Genomic DNA, 20867 nt, shown 5'->3' on the forward strand with positions numbered 1-20867 from the left:
CTGAGACTGAAGCACCAACCAAGGACCACACATGGACTGGACCTAGGCCCCCTGCAGAGATGTAGCCAATGGGCAGCTCAGGCTTCATGTGGGTCCTCCCTCTAGTAAGGGGAGCGGGGGCTGACTGTGACACGGACTCTGTTGGCAGCTTTTTGATCTCTTCCCCCTGGTTGGGCAGAAGAGGACACACTCAGTCCTGATGCAGTTTGATGAGCTGGGGTGAGTGGGAAGTGAGCCCCCCTTTTCAGAGGAATCAGGGAAGGGGAACGGGGGAGAGGGATGGAGGGAGGGTGAGACTGGGAGGTGAGGAGGGATGGAGCGATGACCAGGATATAAAGTGAAAAAAAGAGATCAAGATTATTGAGAATTAAAATCACAAAAGGTGAAAATATTGAAAATATAATTTTGGAAAAAATAACTTAAATTACCTGTATTTACATTTTTCAAATGTGTGAAAAACCAACAGAGCACACATTAGGTAACTTTACAAAACAAAATAGGAAACAATAACATATGTGCCTTTACAAGCATATACACTTAATCCAATGTCATGCGGATCTAATTTTTTTTTTTTTTATTAATTTATTCTTGTTACATCTCAATGGTTATCCCGTCCCTTGTATCCTCCCATTCTTCCCTCCCTCCCATTTTCCCCTTATTCCCCTCCCCTATGACAGTTCCTGAGGGGGATTACCTCCCCCTCTATATGATCATAGGGTATCAAGTCTCTTCTTGGTAACCTGCTGTCCTTCCTCTGAGTGCCATCAGGTCTCCCCATCCAGGGGACATGGTCAGAGGTGTGGCACCAGAGTGTGTGAGAACGTAATATCCCACTCTCCACTTTACTGTGGAGAGTGTTCTGTCCATTGTCTAGATCTGGGTAGGGGTTTAAGGTTTACCGCCTGTATTGTCCTTGTCTGGTGCCTAGTTTGAGTGGGACCCCTGTGCCCAAATCTGCCTATCATAATGTTCTACTTGTAGGCTCCTAGGACCCTCTGGGTCCTTCTACTTTGCCTTTCTCTCATGAATCTCACATCTAGAGTCCCACTAGAATGTCCTCTCCTCTGTCTCTGTTTCCTGGTAAGTGAAGGCTTTCGTGGGACATGCCCGTTGGGCTAATATGCAGATATAAGTGAGTATATACCATTTGAGTCTTTCTGCTTCTGAGTTAACTCACTCATTATGATCATTTCTAGCTCAATCCATTTATCCACAAATTTTGGGAATTCCTTGTTTTTAATAGCTGAATAGTATTCCATAGTGTATATGTACCACAGTTTCTTTATCCATTCTTCTACTGAGGGACACTTAGGCTGTTTCCATGTTCTGGCTATTATGAATAGGGCTGCTATGAACATGGTTGAGCAAATTTTCTTGCTGTGTGCTGGAGCATCTTCTGGGTATATTCCAAGGAGTGGAATAGCTGGGTCCTGAGGAAGCCCTATTCCCATTTTTCTGAGATAGCACCAGATAGATTTCCAAAGTGGTTGTACTAGTTTGCATTCCCACCAGCAATGAAGGAGTGTTCCTCTCTCCCCACATCCTCGCCAGCATGTGGTGTCGCTTGAATTTTTGATCTTAGCCATTCTGATGGGTGTAAGATGGAATCTCAGCGTTGTTTTGATTTGCATTTCCCTGATGATTAAGGAGGTTGAGCATTTCTTTAAGTGTTTCTCAGCCATTTGATATTCCTCTGTTGAGAATTCTCTGTTTAGTTCCATGCCCCATTTCTCGATTGGGTTATTTGGTTTGGTGGTATTTAATTTCTTGAGTTCTTTATATATTTTGGATATTAGGCCTTTGTCAGATGTGGGGTTAGTGAAGATCTTTTCCCAGTCTGTAGACTGTCGCTTTGTACTCTTTACGGTGTCATCTGCCTTACAGAAGCTTTTCAGCCTCATGAGGTCCCATTTATTAATTGTTGACATTAATGCCTGGGCTGTTGGTGTTCTGTTCAGGAAGTTGTCTCCTGTGCCAATATGTTCCAGGCTCTTCCCCACTTTTTCTTCTAAGTGATTTAGTGTCTCTGGTTTTATGTTGAGGTCTTTAATCCACTTAGATTTGAGTTTTGTACAAGGTGACAGATAGGGGTCCAGGTGCATTTTTTTACACATAGACATCCAGTTAGACCAGCACCATTTGTTGAAGATGCTATCCCTTTTCCATCGAATGGATTTGGCTTCTTTGTCAAAAATCAAATGACCATATGTGTGTGGATTCATATCTGGGTCTTCGATTCGATTCCACTGATCAACCAGCCTGTTGCTGTGCCAGTACCATGCAGTTTTAATTACTATTGCTTTATAGTACAATTTGAGATCAGGTATGGAGATTCCTCCAGAGAACCTTTTATTGTACAGGATTGTTTTAGCTATTCTGGGTTTTTTGTTTTTCCATATGAAGTTCAGAATTGAACTTTCAATGTCTTTAAAAAATTGTGTAGGTATTTTGATAGGGATTGCATTGAATCTGTAGATTGCTTTTGGTAGGATGGCCATTTTTATTATGTTAATTCTCCCTATCCATGAGCAAGGTAGATCCTTCCATCTTCTCATGTCATCTTCAATCTCTTTCTTTAGGGATTTGAAATTTTTTTCAAACAGGTCCTTCACTTGTTTAGTAAGAGTAACTCCTAAGTACTTTATATTACTTGTGGCTAATGAGAAGGGTGTAGTTTTCCTAATTTCTTCCTCTGCAAGCTTGTCATTTGTGTATAGGAAGGCTACAGACTTTTTTGAGTTAATTTTGTATCCAGCCAATTTGCTGAAGGTGTTTATCAGCTGTAGGAGTTCTCTGGTGGAATTTTGAGGGTCACTTATGTAGACTATCATATCATCTGCAAATAGGGATAATTTGACTTCCTCCTTTCCCATTTGAATACCCTTGATCTCCTTATGTTGTCTTATTGCTCTGGCTAGAACTTCGAGTACTATATTGAAGAGATATGGAGAGAGTGGGCAGCCTTGCCTTGTTCCTGATTTTAGAGGAATTTCCTTGAGTATCTCACCATTTACTTTGATTTTGGCTATTGGCTTCCTATATATAGCCTTTATTATGTTGAGGAAAGTGCCTTGTATTCCCGATCTCTCTAAAACTTTAAACATGAATGGGTGTTGGATTTTATCAAATGCTTTCTCTGCATCCAAAGAGATGATCATGTGGTTTTTTGTTTTCAGTTTGTTTATGTGGTGGATTACATTGATGGATTTCCGTATATTAAACCATCCCTGTCATGCGGGTCTAATACTTATGATCAAATGGCTGTGGTTGCAAAGAAATAGGCCCAAAAGCAAAATTTGTACACATGTGTATCTGTGAGTAGGGGCTGTGTACACATGTATGCCTGTGGCTAGAGGCTGTGTACACATATGGATCTGTAGCTGGGGGCTCTGTGCATACAGGTGTGTGGCTGAGGTCATCTGAAGTTAACGTGACAGTCAGCTTCAGTGTGTTGGCAAGAAGGACCACACCTTATCCAATGAGGCACCTTCCTGTGCAGCAACTCCAAACCCAAGGTTTTGAGAAGTACCATCTTCCACAGAGGCAGATGCACAAATATCTTCATGTACTGAGGAGGTTTTAACAAGGTGTGAGCGTACTCAGTTCCACCCTCAGATGAATGTCACAATAGCATACTTCTGGAAAGTCAATCAGCAAAGATGTGCATAAAGCAAACCATGGCTCCCTAAAGTCTTTCTGCAACATAGGCATCCACCAAACAGCAGCATGGGTGCTTCCTCATCATACTGTGCTTATGAGTATTTTTGAATCAGTCAGTAACTTCCCTGACTTGTTAGATGAATGAGAAGAGCCTTTAATTCATGAGAGGAAATTTAATTTACCAGGAGAGAAGTCAAGGCGGACACAGAACTATAAAAGCTGTAATTTGAGGCTATAGTTTTCATCCTTGGTAAGTATGTGGCCAGTCTCTTACCCAGAATTCAGTTCTCTTCTTGCGCAACCCCCTATGTAGGTCAGTCTTAAACATCAACTTAGCGCAACCTAGAATCACCTGAGAAGAGAAGGAATTGCTTAAATCAGATTGGTCTGTGGCCATGCTTGTGGGAGGATTGTCTTAGGTTGGTGTAGGGAAGACCCCACCCAAAGTGGGAGGCACCAGTTCCCTGGACAGAGGGCCCTGAGCTACCAGACAGGAGAAAGGGCTGTGGAAGCTGGCAGCGGGCAGTGTCTCTCCCTGGCCTTGGCTGTGAGCACGGTGTGATGAGCTGCTTCAAGTTCCTGCCTTGACTTCCCTTCAGTCTTCAATCGTGAGCTGCAACTCAGCCTTGTAAGCCAGCTAACCCTCTGTCTCTAACTCGCTTTCTGCTCAGGGTATTTGTCGCCCCAGCAGAATGAGCAGAACAGCCCCCCAACCCCATTATATTATTTCCTGGGGATTTTTATTTGCAGCTTTGGGCTTACAAGATTCCAACATTTGAGATTCTACCTTTTCGAGATTTTGAGTTTGGGAATCTGAGATTTTGGAGACTTTGATCCAGGATCGTGTCCTTTGGGACTGTGAGAGGATCTGGGTTGAGGTCATCTGAATTAACTATTCATAGTAGTGGAAATGTCCTCTATCTGTGCCACCTCATGTGCAGCCACTAGCTAGGTGTGGTGGCGGGTGTGGGAAATACGGATAGCACAGCTGAGGACATAAATCCATTTATTAGTTGTTTTATTTCTTTTAAAGAATGTTTTGTTATGGAGTGAGGGATGGCTTCACATTCATGATCTTCCTGCCCCAGTCTCTCGTGTGCCAGTGTTGTCGGACTGTGGCATGTGTTTAGCTAATATTTTTAATTTTATTTTTATTACCTAATATTTAAATCTAAGATGACTCATTTGGTGATTGGCTGACATGTTTGGATAGCATTGAATTTTATGCAGTAATCTATTTCTTAAAGATGTATTTATTTATTTATTTATTTGCTTGTTTGTTTATCGTGTGTATATGTATGCATGTGTGCACACCCATGGGGCTCAGAAAAACAATCTGTGGGAGTTGGTTCTCTCCTACCATGTGGGTCTCACTCAGGCTAGGGTCAGGCTTGGTGTCAGTTGCCTTTACCTGCTGAGCCACCTCATTGCAGCGATCTCTTAAAGGTCACAGGTAATGACTTCTCATTGAAAGATAGATCTGAGTAGAAAGCCAAACTAAAATTAGTGAGGAAACAAATGTGTTGTGAGGTTACTTGTTCCTCCTCCACTTACTCTAGATCCCTTTGGGTGGATAATGATTTCACAGATGTTCATCCAAGGACTGCATGTATGTGTGCGTGTGAGGGTGTATGGACATATGCACACCTCTGTGTAAAAACGGGCGTGTGCATGCTTACCTCCCACTCTTCTTTTCCTTCACAACATCCCAAGGATCCAGCTGTGTGATCTCTAGCCCCTCAGTGACTTCTTAATGATGGCATTATGTCCCATCAGCACACCCACCATTACTGCTTTCATCAGGGCTCTACTGCTGGGTACTTGTGATGCTCACACTGTGCTGTAAACAGCACTACAGTAACCATCCACTCCCATGTCTGCCATGTGCAGTGTGGCCAGTGTTTTCTCTGCTTGTAAGCTGCCTCAGGAAATAAATCACAGAGAAAGATTTTATTTATTTATATATCTATTTTAGTGTGCATGTGTGTGTGTGTGTATGTGTGTGAGTGCATGTGTGTGTCACATGTATACAGGTGTGCGTGCACGTGTGTGTGCAGGTGTATGTGCATGCATGGGTCCATGTGTGTGCGTGTACATGTGTACCTGCGTGTGTGTGTGTGTGTGTGTGTGTGTGTGTGTGTGTGTGTGTGTGAGTAGAGATCAGAAGGCAACCTGTGAGGATCAGTCCACAAACTGAACTTAGGTCAGCAGGTGCGGCAAGTGCCTTTACCCCTAGACACCACCCCTCGACAAGTATCGTTTTGGCTGCACATATCATGACAGAAGCGGATGTTGTTTATTCTGCTCACCTATGAACCCCTAATGCTCTGGTCCCTGATGTGCCCTGCGTACCCTGTGTGCTCATGGTCTCTGCAGTGTCAGGGCCTCACCAGTCACTGCTGATGACTGAACAGGTGTCCTAGCGGGACGTGCTGTGCTGAGATGACCCGCCTTCTTCAGAGGGATCTGCTGGAGATGAAATGGGCTGCACTTCTCTTCAACAGCAGAGGCTGCTGATAGCGCTGGCAATCAAATAAGATTCAATTTCAATACTTCGGTCTTGTCTCTGGAGAGGTCTCGTTTCTGCTGTGTCTTAAATCTAGAAATGCCCCTTGCAGACTCATGTGTGAAAGGCTTAGTCCCAACCTGATTCACCTCCGTCTCTATTCCTAACTCCTCCCAGATGGACCCCGCCTCCCTGACCTCCAATTTTATGTCCATTTATTGATTTTTAAATAACCCAAAAGCATCTAATTTATGCTGGTCCACTTACTCCCCAGAGTGGGGCCATCCACTGGATGGTATTCGACCTATCAGAGTTAAAGAAAACTCACTTTCCCGCCCCGAGAAGCCATCGACTGCGCCTAGATCCTCAGCTAGGGCCTGGGGCTCATTAACCTTTCTTTCCAATCTAGAGTGATGGCCTTGATCGTGTGCAGCTCTTGTGTTGACAACCACAGCTGCTGTGAGCTCGTGCGTCGTGTTGTCTTTCCGTCATGGCAACATGTCTGCTTCACTTTGGTTCCCCCAAGCTTCTGTCTACCCCCACGACATCCATGTCACTGTCGTACCCACAGGTGTGTCTTCCCATGTCTGCCATTGTGGCTCACAGGGTTCCCCACTGAGGAAGACTGTCGATAACCTTTTTCTCCCAACAGCACCTTCTAGTAGTGTAAGGTCTTGCCAGCAGGGACTCATCCTAAACTAGTAATAATGATGAGGTTAAGATGCCTTACAAACATTTATAGCTCTTAAATTGTAATAAACTTGCATAGGCATCGACGTGAGGATGTCACTGCCGTGTGCTGCCCCTACCTCCCACTTCTCAATCTGGGGGGGGGGGTCTCCGCCCTCAGCCTCTCTCATATGACTCTTTTGTAAGTGGCAATCTGATCCCTTGGGCAAGATAAGACTATGTGCTCTTAGGTCTAGCCTTCCTCTTTTCTCCCTCGCTCTCCTCTGTCACCCCTCCATGTATACTGTGCCATTTCCTCATTGTTTCTCAACACCCCTCCCATTCTCTGAAGACTTCGTCTCTGAAGGTCCTTTCCAGTTAAGTTCAGTAAACAAGGCCCTTTCCTTATAATCATGTGCTCTAAGTGCTGTCTTTGTGGGGTTTGACTCAACATGTCTGGCATCGTACGATGCACCCTCACAGGTGAGGTGGGGGAAGCTGGGGTAATGGGGGATTGTACTGGTTATTTTCTCAGGCCAACTTTCCTGGGCCATGAGATGCCCAGGTAGCTGAAGACGTTTCCAGAAGACATTAGCAGCTGAATCTGTGGGATGAGTGAAGCAGGTGGTTTTTTTCAGTGTGATGAGCTCTCTAATCCGCTGAGGTGTGAATGAAGCAGACAGGCAGAAGAAGGTTCAGTCCACCTCCGGCTTGGTACCTTGAACTGGGAGGGCTCTCCATCTGTCCATTCACTGAAATGGACATTCTCCTTGGTGTCCAGCCTGCAGAGGAGAGGACTCGAGACTGCTGGGACCGTGAAAGCCAGCACCCTATAACAAAGCTCCCCCCTCATGTCCTCTCCCCTAAGGTGATTTCTATCTTGATAAATATTTTTTCAAGATTTATTTATTTATTATGTGTACAGTGCTCTGCCTGCATGAATGACAGAAGAGGGCATTAGATCTCATTATAGATGGTTGTGAGCCACCATGTGGTTGCTAGGAACTGAACTCAGGATCTCTAGAAGAGCAGTCAGTGCTCTTAACCTCTGAGCCATCTCTCCAGCCCCTTGATAAATATGTTTTGTACTTGGATCCATATATCTTACTGGCTGTTTTGCTGGAGAGCCCCCATCAACAGACTCACACCCCATCATGGAGCTTTTGTGAGGAGGTTCAGTACTGTGGGAGACTGAGGGCAGGGTGAGCCTGCCAGGCTGTTCTGGGCTCTCTGGAGGACATGAGAGACAGGGATGAGAGATGCAGACATGCGGCTGTGGGAGAGGGTAGCTTTGTCCTCTCCTTAAAGGTGCCACATCCCACAGGGAGGACTAGCACAGTTGTAAGTGGAGGCAGGGACATCCTGGATCTCAGATAGTGTCCTGTTGTGGCACACAAACCTGGCTGTGTTCCACAGAACACCTTAATTTTTACTTTTATTGCCTTTTTACTTTAATTTTGGACATTTTAATCAAGGAAACAAAATGTTGAAAATGCAGATAACTGTGAGTTTATGGGCATAGAAGCAAACTGTGTCGTGAGTACAGCTTCTTGCTTAATAAACCCCTTTATTTCTTCATTTATTTATTTTTTCCCATTTCTTTTTCTTCCACTTATCCACTTCAGCCATCCAGGTAACATATATCTATATTTAGTGTGCAATGTTTTTGTCCATTACAAGCTCTCTTCCTCGCTCTGTATGTCGGGAGAGGGGTATTTGTTTTTTTTTTTAATAAAACATGTTATATACTCTTTATCTTTCTTTCTTTACCTAATTAAATATGATAAAATATTCCCCCTGCTTGTATCCCTTTCTCCCTTCCCTCTTCCACTCTTCTTACCCTCCCTCCTTTCTTCTTCCCCAACTGCTCTTCAGAACAGTCCACCATCTGAATTTCTTGCTCTTACTACATTTGTCATTTAAATGTTTTCTTGGTTATTTAAAAATACTTATTCATTCGCTTATTGTGGTGTGGAAGATTGAACCCAGAGCCTTGTGTGTGCTAGGCACGGAGGCTAGCACTGAGCTAGATTGCCAGCCTTTGCTAGCTTTTAAATTAAGCATTTTAAATGAGTACGGGTCCGATTTTACCTTATCTCTAATTGACTCGACTTTTCTTTAAACTGAGCTACTGGGACTTAGAAATCCTAGGACAGTTTTCCTCCCTCTTTCCCGCCAACGTTTGTACCACTCGGCCTTCCCATCTTTTCTATTTTTCCTAGTCTGACTCCTTGTCCTCTCTTCTGCCCTTCTAGTCTCACTTAAAGCCATAAAGCTTTACCAAGCACAGCTATGACAGAACTGTGGCAGCAGTGACATGGTTGTCCCTGTGTTTGCTGGCTGCTCGTCACATGTTCAAATCAAAGCTGTCCCATGGGGGACAGTTTTCATTCAAACCTCCACTTCTCTGCCACAGTGCACATAAAATCATACAGCCTGGGTGTGGCTGGAGATGCAGGAGCCTCCCGCTGACCCCTGGACTGTTTCCCTGTTCTTCTGCCCCAGGTCCACCCTAGCTCTTCCCCAGATGTTGACCCACGGACGACCTTATGGAAGAGGGGTGAGGTTGCTGGGTATTTCAGAGAAGCATCCAAGGAACAGTGTCTATTAGAAGGCAGAAGTATGGTTGGTCTACTGCTGGCTGGCGGTAAGGAGTACTGCGGGATCCGTTGCCATGGTGAGGACTCTGGGCATGATGCTTCCTGACACTGAAAGGCATTGCCTTTTCAGACCAGGTTGTGGTGTGAGGCTGGGAGTGGGGAAGTTGCCGAGCGTGATGGTGCCCTGGTATCTTCTGGAGGTGCTTCTGTTCACACGGGTGTCCTCCATGGACCCACACTCACCCTGGCTTCCTCCTACCTCCTCCTTGCTTGTCAGAAAGACCCAGGATCTGAGCCCTGTGCCAGGAGTATGGTGATTCACCCCTCACCATGTGGGCATTGGCTTGCGTGGTTCTGGACCTATCTGAACCCAGGCTTCCTCTTCCAGGCATTGGAAGGACAGTGTTGGTACCCGTATCCTTGGGAGTAAGGGAGTGTAGTGACCACACAAAGATGATTCAGAGATGGACATGTTCCCTCTGAGCAGCCATCCACGTGGCACCCAAAGGGCCCTGTTGAAAAAGATGGAACATTTGCCACAGCTCAAGTAACCCCAGCGTCATTCTGGCCCTGATGGCATGGACATGGGAGAGCTTGTGGGCTGACCAACTCAGCTACCGCCCAGGCCCAGATCCAAGACTCTGAACTGGTCCATCCTAACATCTACCCCATTGATGATGTTCTGTCATTGATGATGATCCATTGGAGAGCATGACAGGGCTTGTCCTGCTGAACCAAAGCCTCAGAATCTTCATGACTCAGCAGCAGTAGGCCTATCTGAGAGGAGTCCGTGTGAAGTCTAGTATTGATGGTGTAACAGAAGCCAGAGGTCTTGAACCAGAACAGTGGCTCTTTGCAATGAATATTTGTAAATAGAGCTACAGGGCACACCATGACACACCACAGCTTCCACAGTGATTTATATATATATATATATTTTCCCTTAATTTTCTTTTAGGGGGGGTTACAAGGATAGAGGGTGGATATGGAAGGACTCAGAAATGAGTGGTACTGGGGTACATGATGTGAAATTCACAAAGAATAAATTAAAAATAGGGGAAAAAAAGAAAATACACTACACAGAAACATACAGTTCACAGACCCACAGCACCCAAGCACTACTTACACACACACAAACACACCACACACACACACACACACACACACTTAACTAAATTAATGTGCCAATTTAAATGACATAGCCCATTTCAGGACACTGCAATTATTATCTGAATTTTCCATTAAAGTAGGAGATTCAATGAGTCTGTCTTGCTTGTCTTCTTAGATTCTTTACAAGGAGTTGAAGTGTGTAGGAAGTGCCAACCCTGTACGTGCAGACAGATCAATTCACATGTATATATAACCCTTATATGTACCCCAAATTCAGAAATGAGAAATTTCTATGTCTCGTTCAATTACCTCAACGGTCGTTTGAAAGGAAACAAGTAGGCACTGTGACCTCATTTTCTATGGCAAGAAACAAAACCAGAGATGAAGTCCGGATCTTGCACTAAGCTTGGGGTGCACCTGTGCAGGGGTGACTTCTGCTGTTGTTGGTTTATTGTTTTGAGGCAAAGTCTCACTTTGTAGTGCAGGCTACCCCCAAACTTGCCATCCCTCTGCCTCAGCCTTCTAAATCCTGAGATCGTAGGTTGTGCCCCCAGGAACACTCGGTGTAAGTGAGGGTGGTAAGTTTCAGGACTTCGTCCCAGGCCACTTGATCCCTGATTTAAGGCATCCCAGTCTCAGGAAGTAGATTGTTTTCTGTCTGACCCATCAACAGACAAGAATCCTTCACAATGCCTCAACATAGCCTTATTTGGTAGTAGGGTCACCACAGGTTGCAGGTGTGATTAGCTTAGATGTGGCTCTCCCACTGCGTAATAAAACACTTTGCCCAAAAGCAACTTAGTTGAGGAAGGGGGGGGGGTTATTTTAGCTTATACTTCCAGGTCAGTCCATCATTGAGGGGTTCATGGCAGGAACTTGAAGGCAGAAACCCTGGAGGAACACAGTTTACTGGTTTTACACAGCTTCTCACTCTCTCTCTCTCCCTCCCTCTCTCTCTCCCTCTCTCTCTCTCTCCCTCTCTCTCTCTCTCTCCCTCTCTCTCTCTCCCCCTCTCTCTCTCCCTCCACCCCCCTCTATTTTATTTATTTAATTACATTACATCCTGATCCCAGCGGGGGTCCCCCCTTCTCTTCCCAGTCAGCCCCACCCTCGTGGCCCTCTCCCCCATTTCCTCTTGTCCTTCTCAGCAAACGGAGGCCTCTAAGGGGTGGCAAACCACCCTGGCACCTCAAGCCACAGCAGAATGGGATGCATCCTCTACTACTGAGGCCTAACAAGGCAGCCCAGCTATGGGAGAGACGAATCTAGAAGCAGGCATCAGAGTCAGAGACAGCCCCTACTTCCATTGTTAGGGGACCCACATGTTGACCAAGCTGCGCATCGGCTACATATGTGTCGGGGCCTAGGTCCAGCCCATGCTTGCTCTTTGGTTGGTGCTTCAGTCTCTGTGATCCCCGATGGCCCAGCTTAGTTGACTCTGTAGGTCTTCTTGTGGTGTCCTTGACCCCTCTGGCTCGCTCCATCCTTCCTCCCATCCTTCCACAGAATTCCCCTAGTTTGGACTATTGTTTGGTTGTGGATCTCTGCATCTGTTTCCATCACCTGCTGGATGAAGCCTCTTCAGCACGGAGAATGTGAAATTCTCATCCACTTGGATGAAGCCGCATGAAGACTTAGGTTAGGCTCCTGTCTGCAAGTGAGGCAAAGTAGCATTAATAGTGACAGAGGTTGGCTCCCTCCCATGAGGTGGGTCAAGCTGGACCAGTCATTGGTTTACCATCCCCTCAGTCTCTGCTCACCCAGATTTCTTATACAACCCAGGACCACCTGCCTGAAGATGTTGCTGCCTGCGTGGGCTGGGCCCTCCTGCGGCAATGAACAACCATGGCAATCACCATCAGACATGCCTACAGAGAAATTCTGATCTAGGCAATTCCCCAATACTGTCTCTTAGGTGACCCCAGGCTTGTGTCAAATTCACAGTGAAGACTAACAAGAACAGAGTTCATGCTGTGGTAGGATGAGTCTCTAATTTCCCATGAGGCTGTCCTTATGAGGAGAGAAGACACTTGGTGGCACACACTCAGAGATAAGGCTGTCAGGATGTAGCCTAAGATGGCAGCGATGAAGCTCCAAGCTTAGGAATGTGCCAACACTACAAGCCACCAACAAAAACCAGGAAAAATTCTCCCTTACAAGCAGCAGGAGGCTAGCCCTGTCTACACCTTGATTGTAGGCTTTCATCCCTCACAATTATAATACAAGGTGTTTCTGTTGTCTTGCTCCACCTGGTTTGTAGTCCTTTCCTTTGAGAACCCTGGGAAATGTATTAAGGTCCTGACTGGTTAACTACTTGCTGTCCTAGCCAGAGCTAACTGCATAGGTGTGACAGTGAGCCCTCTTTCTATAAGGCTTTTAAAATGCTCTCAGTCTTTCTTGAGTCCAGCCCAGCACTTCAAGGGTGCACACCACCCCCTTTATAAGAACATGGCGTTTGTTGACCCTTCAAGGAAAACAGGAGTAGATACTGCTCCTTGTACAATGCACATCCCAAACCACACGAGTTTGATTCTCACTTAACTCAGCCCTGGTAGGCACAGTGCCAGCGCCCTTGACTTTGTATGTGTGTCTCCAAATCGGAAAGGGGGTCTATACGTAGGAGATGGTTTTAGGCAGAGGCCGATCAGGTCTGATTTTAAGAAATCAAGAAGAAAGGACTTCTGCAGACCTGGCATCTTACAACAGTAGATTTAACTGTTGTCAAATCTCCAGGGCACATGGACCCTTCCTTGATTCCATGTTATATGTGTATATCTGAACAGACCTAGAGGTCTCGATGACAATGCCATGTACTCCAGATGCTTCTTGACAATAGAGTCTGGAATCGTGACTATCCAGTGTTTGTGTGTCTGTTCTATAGGGTGACCTCCCTGATCTATCTATATGGAAATTCTCATCCTACTCCATGGATGTTCACGACATTCCTGAGTTTGTGACCAAAATGGCTGATACATGAAACTTGAGGGGGTGGTATTTGGGTTCACAGTTTCAGAGGGCTCATCTCACAGTTGCATGGTACCAAATGCTTGGGCAGAACATTTGGGCGGCTTCTAGATCATGTAACAGAGGACATTCTTCTCACGTGAAAATGAAGTGAGAAGAAGGCATACAGGAAGAAACTAGGGTAAAATACATCCTCCATGACATGCCTCCACAGTGACTTACTTTATTCGCCCAGGTCACACCTAATCCTCTTCAACATTTCTGAAGGCCCTTACTGTAGATTAGTCAGGACCCTCGGTGTCAAATGATATCTTTGCCTTACTAACCTAGGAAGCATTTTCTCATCTAGTCAAGCTAATAAACAAATGAACCATTACAGTGCCTCGGTTAGGCAGGTGTTGGGGGTTTATCGCTAACCAGAAGTGAGTCTCTGATCTCACGAGGCTCACAGCTAAGTGGTCCACACTCGTGTCTGTATTTGAAGCACATGATGTGAACACGTACAGGTCTTTGACGGAAGCCCGTGAGGGTGCATTTGAAAGCCAACCACAGGGTTGGGCCCCGTGCCCCGCGTGGTATCTCCGTGCTCCTGAGAGTCTTGAGAGTGTTCCTCAGAAGAGAGAGTGCTCCAAACTTTCCAACTTGAGCTTTCTAGTGATAGTGCCCTTGAGCACATCTCTTCTGAGTCAATTAGGCCTTGTTTTCTGAGCTATCTCCACAAGCTGCTCTTGGGGAGGGCTCTGGGCTGCCCATCTATCCTCATCTGAGAAGCGGGCCTCTGGGGTTGTGCTGTAGGAGTGCTGTGGGAAGCAGCATTCCCTAGGCTAGGACCCCAGCTTCCATGAAGAGGAGAAAGTGAGCTGAGCACAAGCAAGGACGGATTGTGTCGCTGAATTGTGAGCCGAAATAAACTCTTTCTCCCTTGAGTTGCTTTCATTGTTTTTTTTTTAATCATATCAAGAAAAAAGTATGAAAAAAGAAAAGAAATGAAAACAATATCTCCGTCTATGTGTCTATGTGGTCTCTGGGTCTTGATCAGTCTCTGCCGCTGTGGGTTGTGCTCTTTTCAGTGGAAGGCCTTTTTTTCTGCCATTGCTCACTGTCTATGAGGAGATCTGGATGTGCACACCTGAATGAGATAGGTTGGCTGTGTGCTGGGAGGCGCCCAGAGTGGGGCTTGCTGTCCTACTGCAGACTGGCACTGTCATAGTGTCCCATAGCCGTGAGAGCCTCGGGGACACCTCTGAACCAGGCACCGAGGACAGCTTCACAGTGTGGGTGTGCAATCACTTGGGCATCTCTTGTGACCTTGGGACAGTGGTCCCCGGGATAGGAGATGCTTCCCTAGTCTCAATCATGGGCGGAAGGCAAAGAAGCCAAACAGCAGATGCGGGCCACTTATGTGGCCCTGGGTCACTTGGTAGCAGCTAACTAGCCCCAACAGGGTGGAGCAGTAAACAGCAGGGCCAGAAGATGCTGTAGAGGAAAGGACAAACTTTTTAATAGGGGTTGTTGTTGTTGTTGTTGTTGCTTGTTTGTTTGTTTGTTTTGTTTTCCGAGACGGGGTTTCTCTGTGTGGCCCTGGATGTCCTGGAACTCTTTTTGTATACCAGGCTGGCCTCAAACTCATAGAGATCCATCTGCCTCTGCCTACCGGCGTGCTGGGATTAAAGGTGTGTGCCACCACGCCTGGCTTACTGGGAGGTTGGGGGGGGGGGGGCGGATGGTGTGCTAAATAAGGTATTTCCTCCTTTTTGCAAAAGGGGCTGCCATGCTCTAACCCCGAACCTCCGCCACACTGGCCTTAGGGACCAGGCACTAGGCCTCAGAGCACCACAACCATTATAGTTAGAATGCTGATAATTTCACTTTGCATGCCGGGGCAGGGAAGCTTATGAGACATGCATGTATGCCTAAATCTGGTAGGTAGAGGCAGTGGTTTGACCCTAACCTAGTCTGGCCCAGTTTTGTCTTGAGTGCTTGGCTACCAAGGCCCAGCTGGGCCATAAGATGGTTGAAACGCATGAACTCCTGTGGACTAAAGGGACCGGGGTGCAGGAACGGAAATCAGGCCCACAGCCTGCCACCACAGCTTTGGGGAACAGGGAGTGAACACTGCATGCAAAGGCAGAGGACACTGGGGTTCCACGTGTGGCTGGCAAGGCTTGGAGGCGCAGCCTGAGTGGGCGGCAGCACGTGATCGCCTACAGCTGCAGAGCAATGGCAGCCAGTGCTGCGGCGTCAGGGCTCAGCTGACCCTTCCTAACACATAGGGCCTGGCCATCTTGTGCCCAGCCCTGGTAAAGCACCATTTTATTTCTGCTCGACATTTGCTTTTGCTAGGCTCTTCTGTGAGCTGTCTTAGGGGTGTCTAATCCGGAAGAACACTGTAGTCCAGGCAGAAGATGCCCCATGCCTGGGAAACTGTCTCCATTTCCCATGAGATGGTCCCTTCCTCCTTTCCCTCAAAGCTTTCCCAGCCCACCGCCCTACTTGTGTGCATTCAGTCTTAGACCTAAAATTGAAGCACATTCTGACCCTGTAGGTCATTATTTTGTAAAGTGCTGGCTACGGACATGCGCCTTTGTAAGGGCCTTTGTTGAAATAATATCTTTACCTCAAGATCTTTTTGAAGACCCTCTTGGGCATGGTCTGCCGTCTGCATAGTGCCAAGAAAGGGGTTGCATGTTGGGACTTAGACACAGAATCAGCTATTTTAATCAGTTTTTATGCACCACTCAGAGATCAAAATTAGAATCGCTCATGTTTGCATCCTAGTATGTATTCAAGATAATTAAAAATCAGCCAGTGAAGTCAGAGAGCTCTTCCCAGGAGCCCCGAGGACTCCGAGGCAGCATTTCCCTCCAGGCAGATGGACTAGACTTTTCAGAGAGTCAATACGGACTCCGAATCCTGCTGCACATAGCCTCAAAATTGCTAACGCCTCGCGGTCACCTCTGCCTGGTTGGCACCCTTCCGGAGTGGTCAGCCCCCGGCCGCATCTCATTAACAACCTGCAAGAACAGAGCTACACATGATGGCCTGTGTGGGGACGAATCTCTGAGCCTCTGAGCCCTGGGTCCCGCCGACTGCGTGATCCACCGCACTCCTCTGCTGCTGCTTTAAGACTGCAGAGCGCCCCAGCGGCCAGAGCAGGGGAGGGGTCCCCGCTCGCCTCCGCGCGCGGCCCGCCGGGCTCAGGCAGGGAAGGGCAGCACAGGGGACCCGGCGCCCGAGGCCGCCGCAGCAGGATGAGCCTGGCCGCGCGCCTGCTGCCTGGCTGCGGAGGGTGAGGCCGGCGCCCCGGAGGCCGCCGCCTGGCCGCGCTGCGCATCGGGGGGCGCCCGGCATGAGCTCGCGCCCGCGGCTGCGGCTGTGCGCCCGCGCCTGGCTGCCCGCGGCCCGCTGAGCCGAGCCGAGCGCACGGCGCACCTGGGCTGTGTCCGCGGCGCGGGGCGCGGCGCCCCGGAGCAGGTGTGCGGGGGCGCAGCGTGCGGGGAGCGCGGCTGGGCGGCTGGGCGGCCCCCGGGCAGGTGGCGGGCGGCGAGCGGAGCCGGGCCGGGCGCGGCGGAGCGCAGCGCAGCGCAGCGCGGGGGGCGAGGCCGGCGCGTGGCTCGCTCGCTGGCTCGCTGGCTCGCGGGAGGCCGGGCAGCAGCAGGGGCATGTGGATACTGGCTCTCTCCTTGTTCCAGAGCTTCGCGAATGGTGAGCCTTGCGGTCTGCGCTGATTCCTGTCTGGGAAGGGGCGGTGGGTGCGGTGTACGGGGCTGGATGCATGGGTGAAGTCTTTTCCCTTTTCCTTCCCTATCCGGGTTGGAATGTTCATGCATGCGTTTATTTATTTATTTAAAAAATATATTTGCATTGCTTTAGGAGAGGTTAGTTAGGCGGTACTGAGAGGAGGCCGGGGAGGCACCGCTCTGCAATCTCTGGAAGCAGCCTACCTAGCTAGCTAGCCAAGTGCCAGCTCAGAGCCCAACTCCAGAGCTAGACAGCTACCTCATCAGAGCCAGCCAGGTTTGGGGAGAAGAGAGGGGATGATCACCACTGAGTATCACAACCAGAAAAAAAAAAAAAAGGACATGGCGTTAGTAGTAGCAGCAGCGCAGGCAGGTGCAGGGGTCAATTAAGACAGAAGCCTTCGGGTTCTGCGCTCTTGATCTCTAAAGCTTCTGCTTTAATTCTGCTACAGTTCATCCTTGAAGGTTGTGTGAAAGATGCGGTTGTCTGCATCCCCCTCGTCCCCTGGACACTACATGTTCCTCGCAGTAGTGTATGTAAAAATATGCACTGCTAAGCATTACATCATCTGTAATGTTGACAGATTTTTTAAAAATCACCTGTACACTTGTAAAAGTAAAATCGGTGAACGTTGTACATAACACCCCCCGCCCCCATGTTCAGCTCAGCATTGCATGTTGAGATGCTTTCTTCCTGGTATTTAGAAAGCTATTGCCTTTGATGGAGTCAGACCCAATTAGTAAGTGTGTCTGCACCTTAGGCTGCCTGTCACAGCGTAAACATGAACTTACATGTATGAATGGCTTTCTCTCATGTGGCAAAGAGAGGTAATTGTCACCATTTGGTATCGCGGAGAAGCATCCAGGGCTTTAATCCCCATCTCAAATTTTGGAACATCTGCATAAAACGTATAACCTGCTGACAGTTAAAATTAAACCATTATACCCAGGAGGGAAGGAAGGAGGGAGGGAAAGAGGGAGGGAGGGAGGGAGAGAGAGAGAGGAAGAGGAGAGAGAATATATGAATATGAGAGAATGAGCATGAATATATCTGTTCTCTACAAGAAAACAGAAGAAGGAGAAGCCAAGGGGAGGCTGTAAGGGTTTTCAGGAAGATGCCCAGGGAAGCCGTAAGCACTGGCTGCATTTTCTTTGCGTATTTAGAGAGCGGCTAACCCACAGCCAAAGCAAGGACATGATGTTTCCCAGGTTTAAAAAAAAAAAAAGACTAAGAAAAAAAAATGGAGTCAAATGAGGAAGGTTCCCCCAGATTCACACAAAAATAGTCCTTTGGCTCTTTAATATAACTGAAAGCAGTGACAGGAGCTTTCATCTTCAGATTGCCTCCCAGGGGGGAAAATTACAACAAGTTCTGACAAGACACCCCCTTTCCCAGAGGGCACTAGCCCTGTCCTGCCTCCTTGGGGATTCACCTGGGGGGACAGCTGTGCTTCTGAGCATGCAGTCAGGTCTTGAGAGCCATCCTTGCTGCTTGCCGCTCTAATGGGAGAGCACAGAAAAGCCCCAGATGTTTGCAGATGTGCCCCAAAGCCAACACGCCTTGACAGCCTGTTTCCCTGTCAATATGACATATCCAGACTCCTTGGAAAGGCCTGGCCTATTTGATGAAGAGGGAGTTTCACTGTGGGGAGAAATAGGTGATTCAGGATGGCGAGCCAAGCTATTCCGGTTGGCAGCCAACTAGCATCTAATTTTTTCAGTGTGAGATATATATGGTGAGCATGGTACAGAAGAAATTATAATAGTCTCTGATACAGAGATGTCTATAAATGTCTACGATTTTTTTTAAAAATCAGCATTTCATAACTAAAATATAACGATATAAAGAATTCTGTGCAGTGTTCAAATTGAGTGAATTCTACCATATGGAAAATATATGCAAAGATTGCTCATGTGCACCTGGGTAGAGTCATGCAAGAATTATTTGCAAGACTTTTAACATCTGTTGCGAGAACCAGTTATTGTTGCAGTAAAATGCACAGGCAAGTTGCTCTGACCCCCTCAGCGGATGGCCAGGGAGCCACCTTATGTAAAAATGGCCCTTTCTTTATGTGAACAAGCGTGAGGGCAAAGCCTGAGTCCAGAGGCGTGTGTGTGTGTGTGTGTGTGTGTGTGTGTGTGTGTGTGTGTAGGCTTGCGTGTGTTTATATGTGTGTGTATGTATATGTATGTGTGTGTGTAGTTTCTGGGGATGATATGTTCAAGAGATACTATGTAAAATATCATAAAATATACAGCCATGGTAAAATAAGAGCTTGGTTTAAAATGCTTCCTTTGATAAAACTACATTTCAAAAATATGAAACTAAACACTACCCATCTATATGATGGAGTCTTTTTTTTTTTTAATTTTCTGATCAGCAATTGCAATATTTCGGCCTATCCTCATTTTGAAAAATACCCAAATGTGTGGTAAGACCCAAAGTGAATATTGCTAGGCCTCAGACACTAAAATGCTTATTATAGTCATTTTTCTTTTTCATTTATAAAAGATTATGCAGTTGTATATTCGGGGGAGGGGTACGAAGCAGGTCTGTGTTTTAGACAGTCTGTCTTCATCTGAACAGTAGAAAGCATGTAATGGGGGGGGGTACATTTGTTTCTCAAAGCCTTGCTGCTGGACAGACTGCAGAGGATATTTGGGGTAAAGACCAGAAGCAAGAGACCAGTCCCTGTATGGGTTAAAAGCTTGTGAGTGACCTCACCTGAGGAGGTGCAGGGAGCCCGTGTGGCAGCCGAAGGGACCTCTAATACCCTGGAGATACTCCCAGGAGACCTTTAGGGGCACATGTGTCTGCAGATACGTGCGGCTGCATGTGTTCTCAGCATGAACGCCTGCCGCCGCTGTGCCGGCTCTCTGCACAGGGTCTCTGGATTTAAACCCAGCGAGTGCTTTCTAGTGTAATGTTCCTCACGAGAGTAGAGGTGGGCTCCAAACATACAAAATGGGGGGGGGGGTGCAGCATGCAGATTTATATGGCTGCATCTCTGCAGCTGGTTTCACACACACACACATGCACACACGCACACACGCACCCTTGACATTGGCTTTTCTTCGGCCATGAGGTTTTGAGCTTCACTGTACTGTGCTCTCAGGCTCCCTGAGCCTAGTTGGCTGTGGAAAGAGGGTGGCGTGACAGTGGCAAGACAAGCTTATGATGAAGGACACACTGAGTGTGAAGCACCTTTGGGACTCTGAAGATCACATGACAGGGCATTACAGACCTGACACCTGATATTTTAGTCAACCATGGAAGCAGGTTTTTTTTTTTTTAAATACTGGTGCATCTTGAAGGCCTCCAAGGTGATATTTTAAATGTTAGTTTTCATTGAAATACATATGCAAAAAAATGTTCTTTCTCCCCCATATTTATACAGCAGGGTGAGATTATTTCTGGTAATTTCGGGGTTCATCTAAAATTCCCAGGCCTTTGCACAGAAGCTGCACGCCCCTACAAGATGCCCTCTGTAGGCAAACAAAATGCCAGGCAGACCTTTAATAAATGCCAGCCAATTGGCCTCCTTTCCTTCACTCTTCTCCTTGCCACTTGGGTGTCACCAAGGGTTCCCTGCTGCCTGGCAGAATCGGCAAATCACA

The 20867-nt window shown here is 47.2% G+C and overlaps 1 protein-coding gene across 3 annotated transcripts in view; it reads left to right on the forward strand.

Moving 5' to 3' along the window:
* Positions 1 to 17110: 17110 nt before the first annotated feature.
* Positions 17111 to 20867, forward strand: part of DSCAM (DS cell adhesion molecule) — a 580894-nt gene continuing 577137 nt past the window's right edge. For all 3 annotated transcript variants that reach the window (XM_084800819.1, XM_084800820.1, XM_084800821.1), the window contains exon 1: positions 17111 to 17214. In XM_084800819.1, coding sequence (XP_084656945.1) covers positions 17172 to 17214 — 43 coding nt within the window. In that variant the 5' untranslated portion in view covers positions 17111 to 17171. The remainder of the gene's footprint in view (positions 17215 to 20867) is intronic.

This window comes from Acomys minous (genome assembly GCF_964271855.1).
Source record: "Acomys minous genome assembly, chromosome: 11".
Lineage (NCBI taxonomy): Eukaryota > Metazoa > Chordata > Mammalia > Rodentia > Muridae > Acomys > Acomys minous.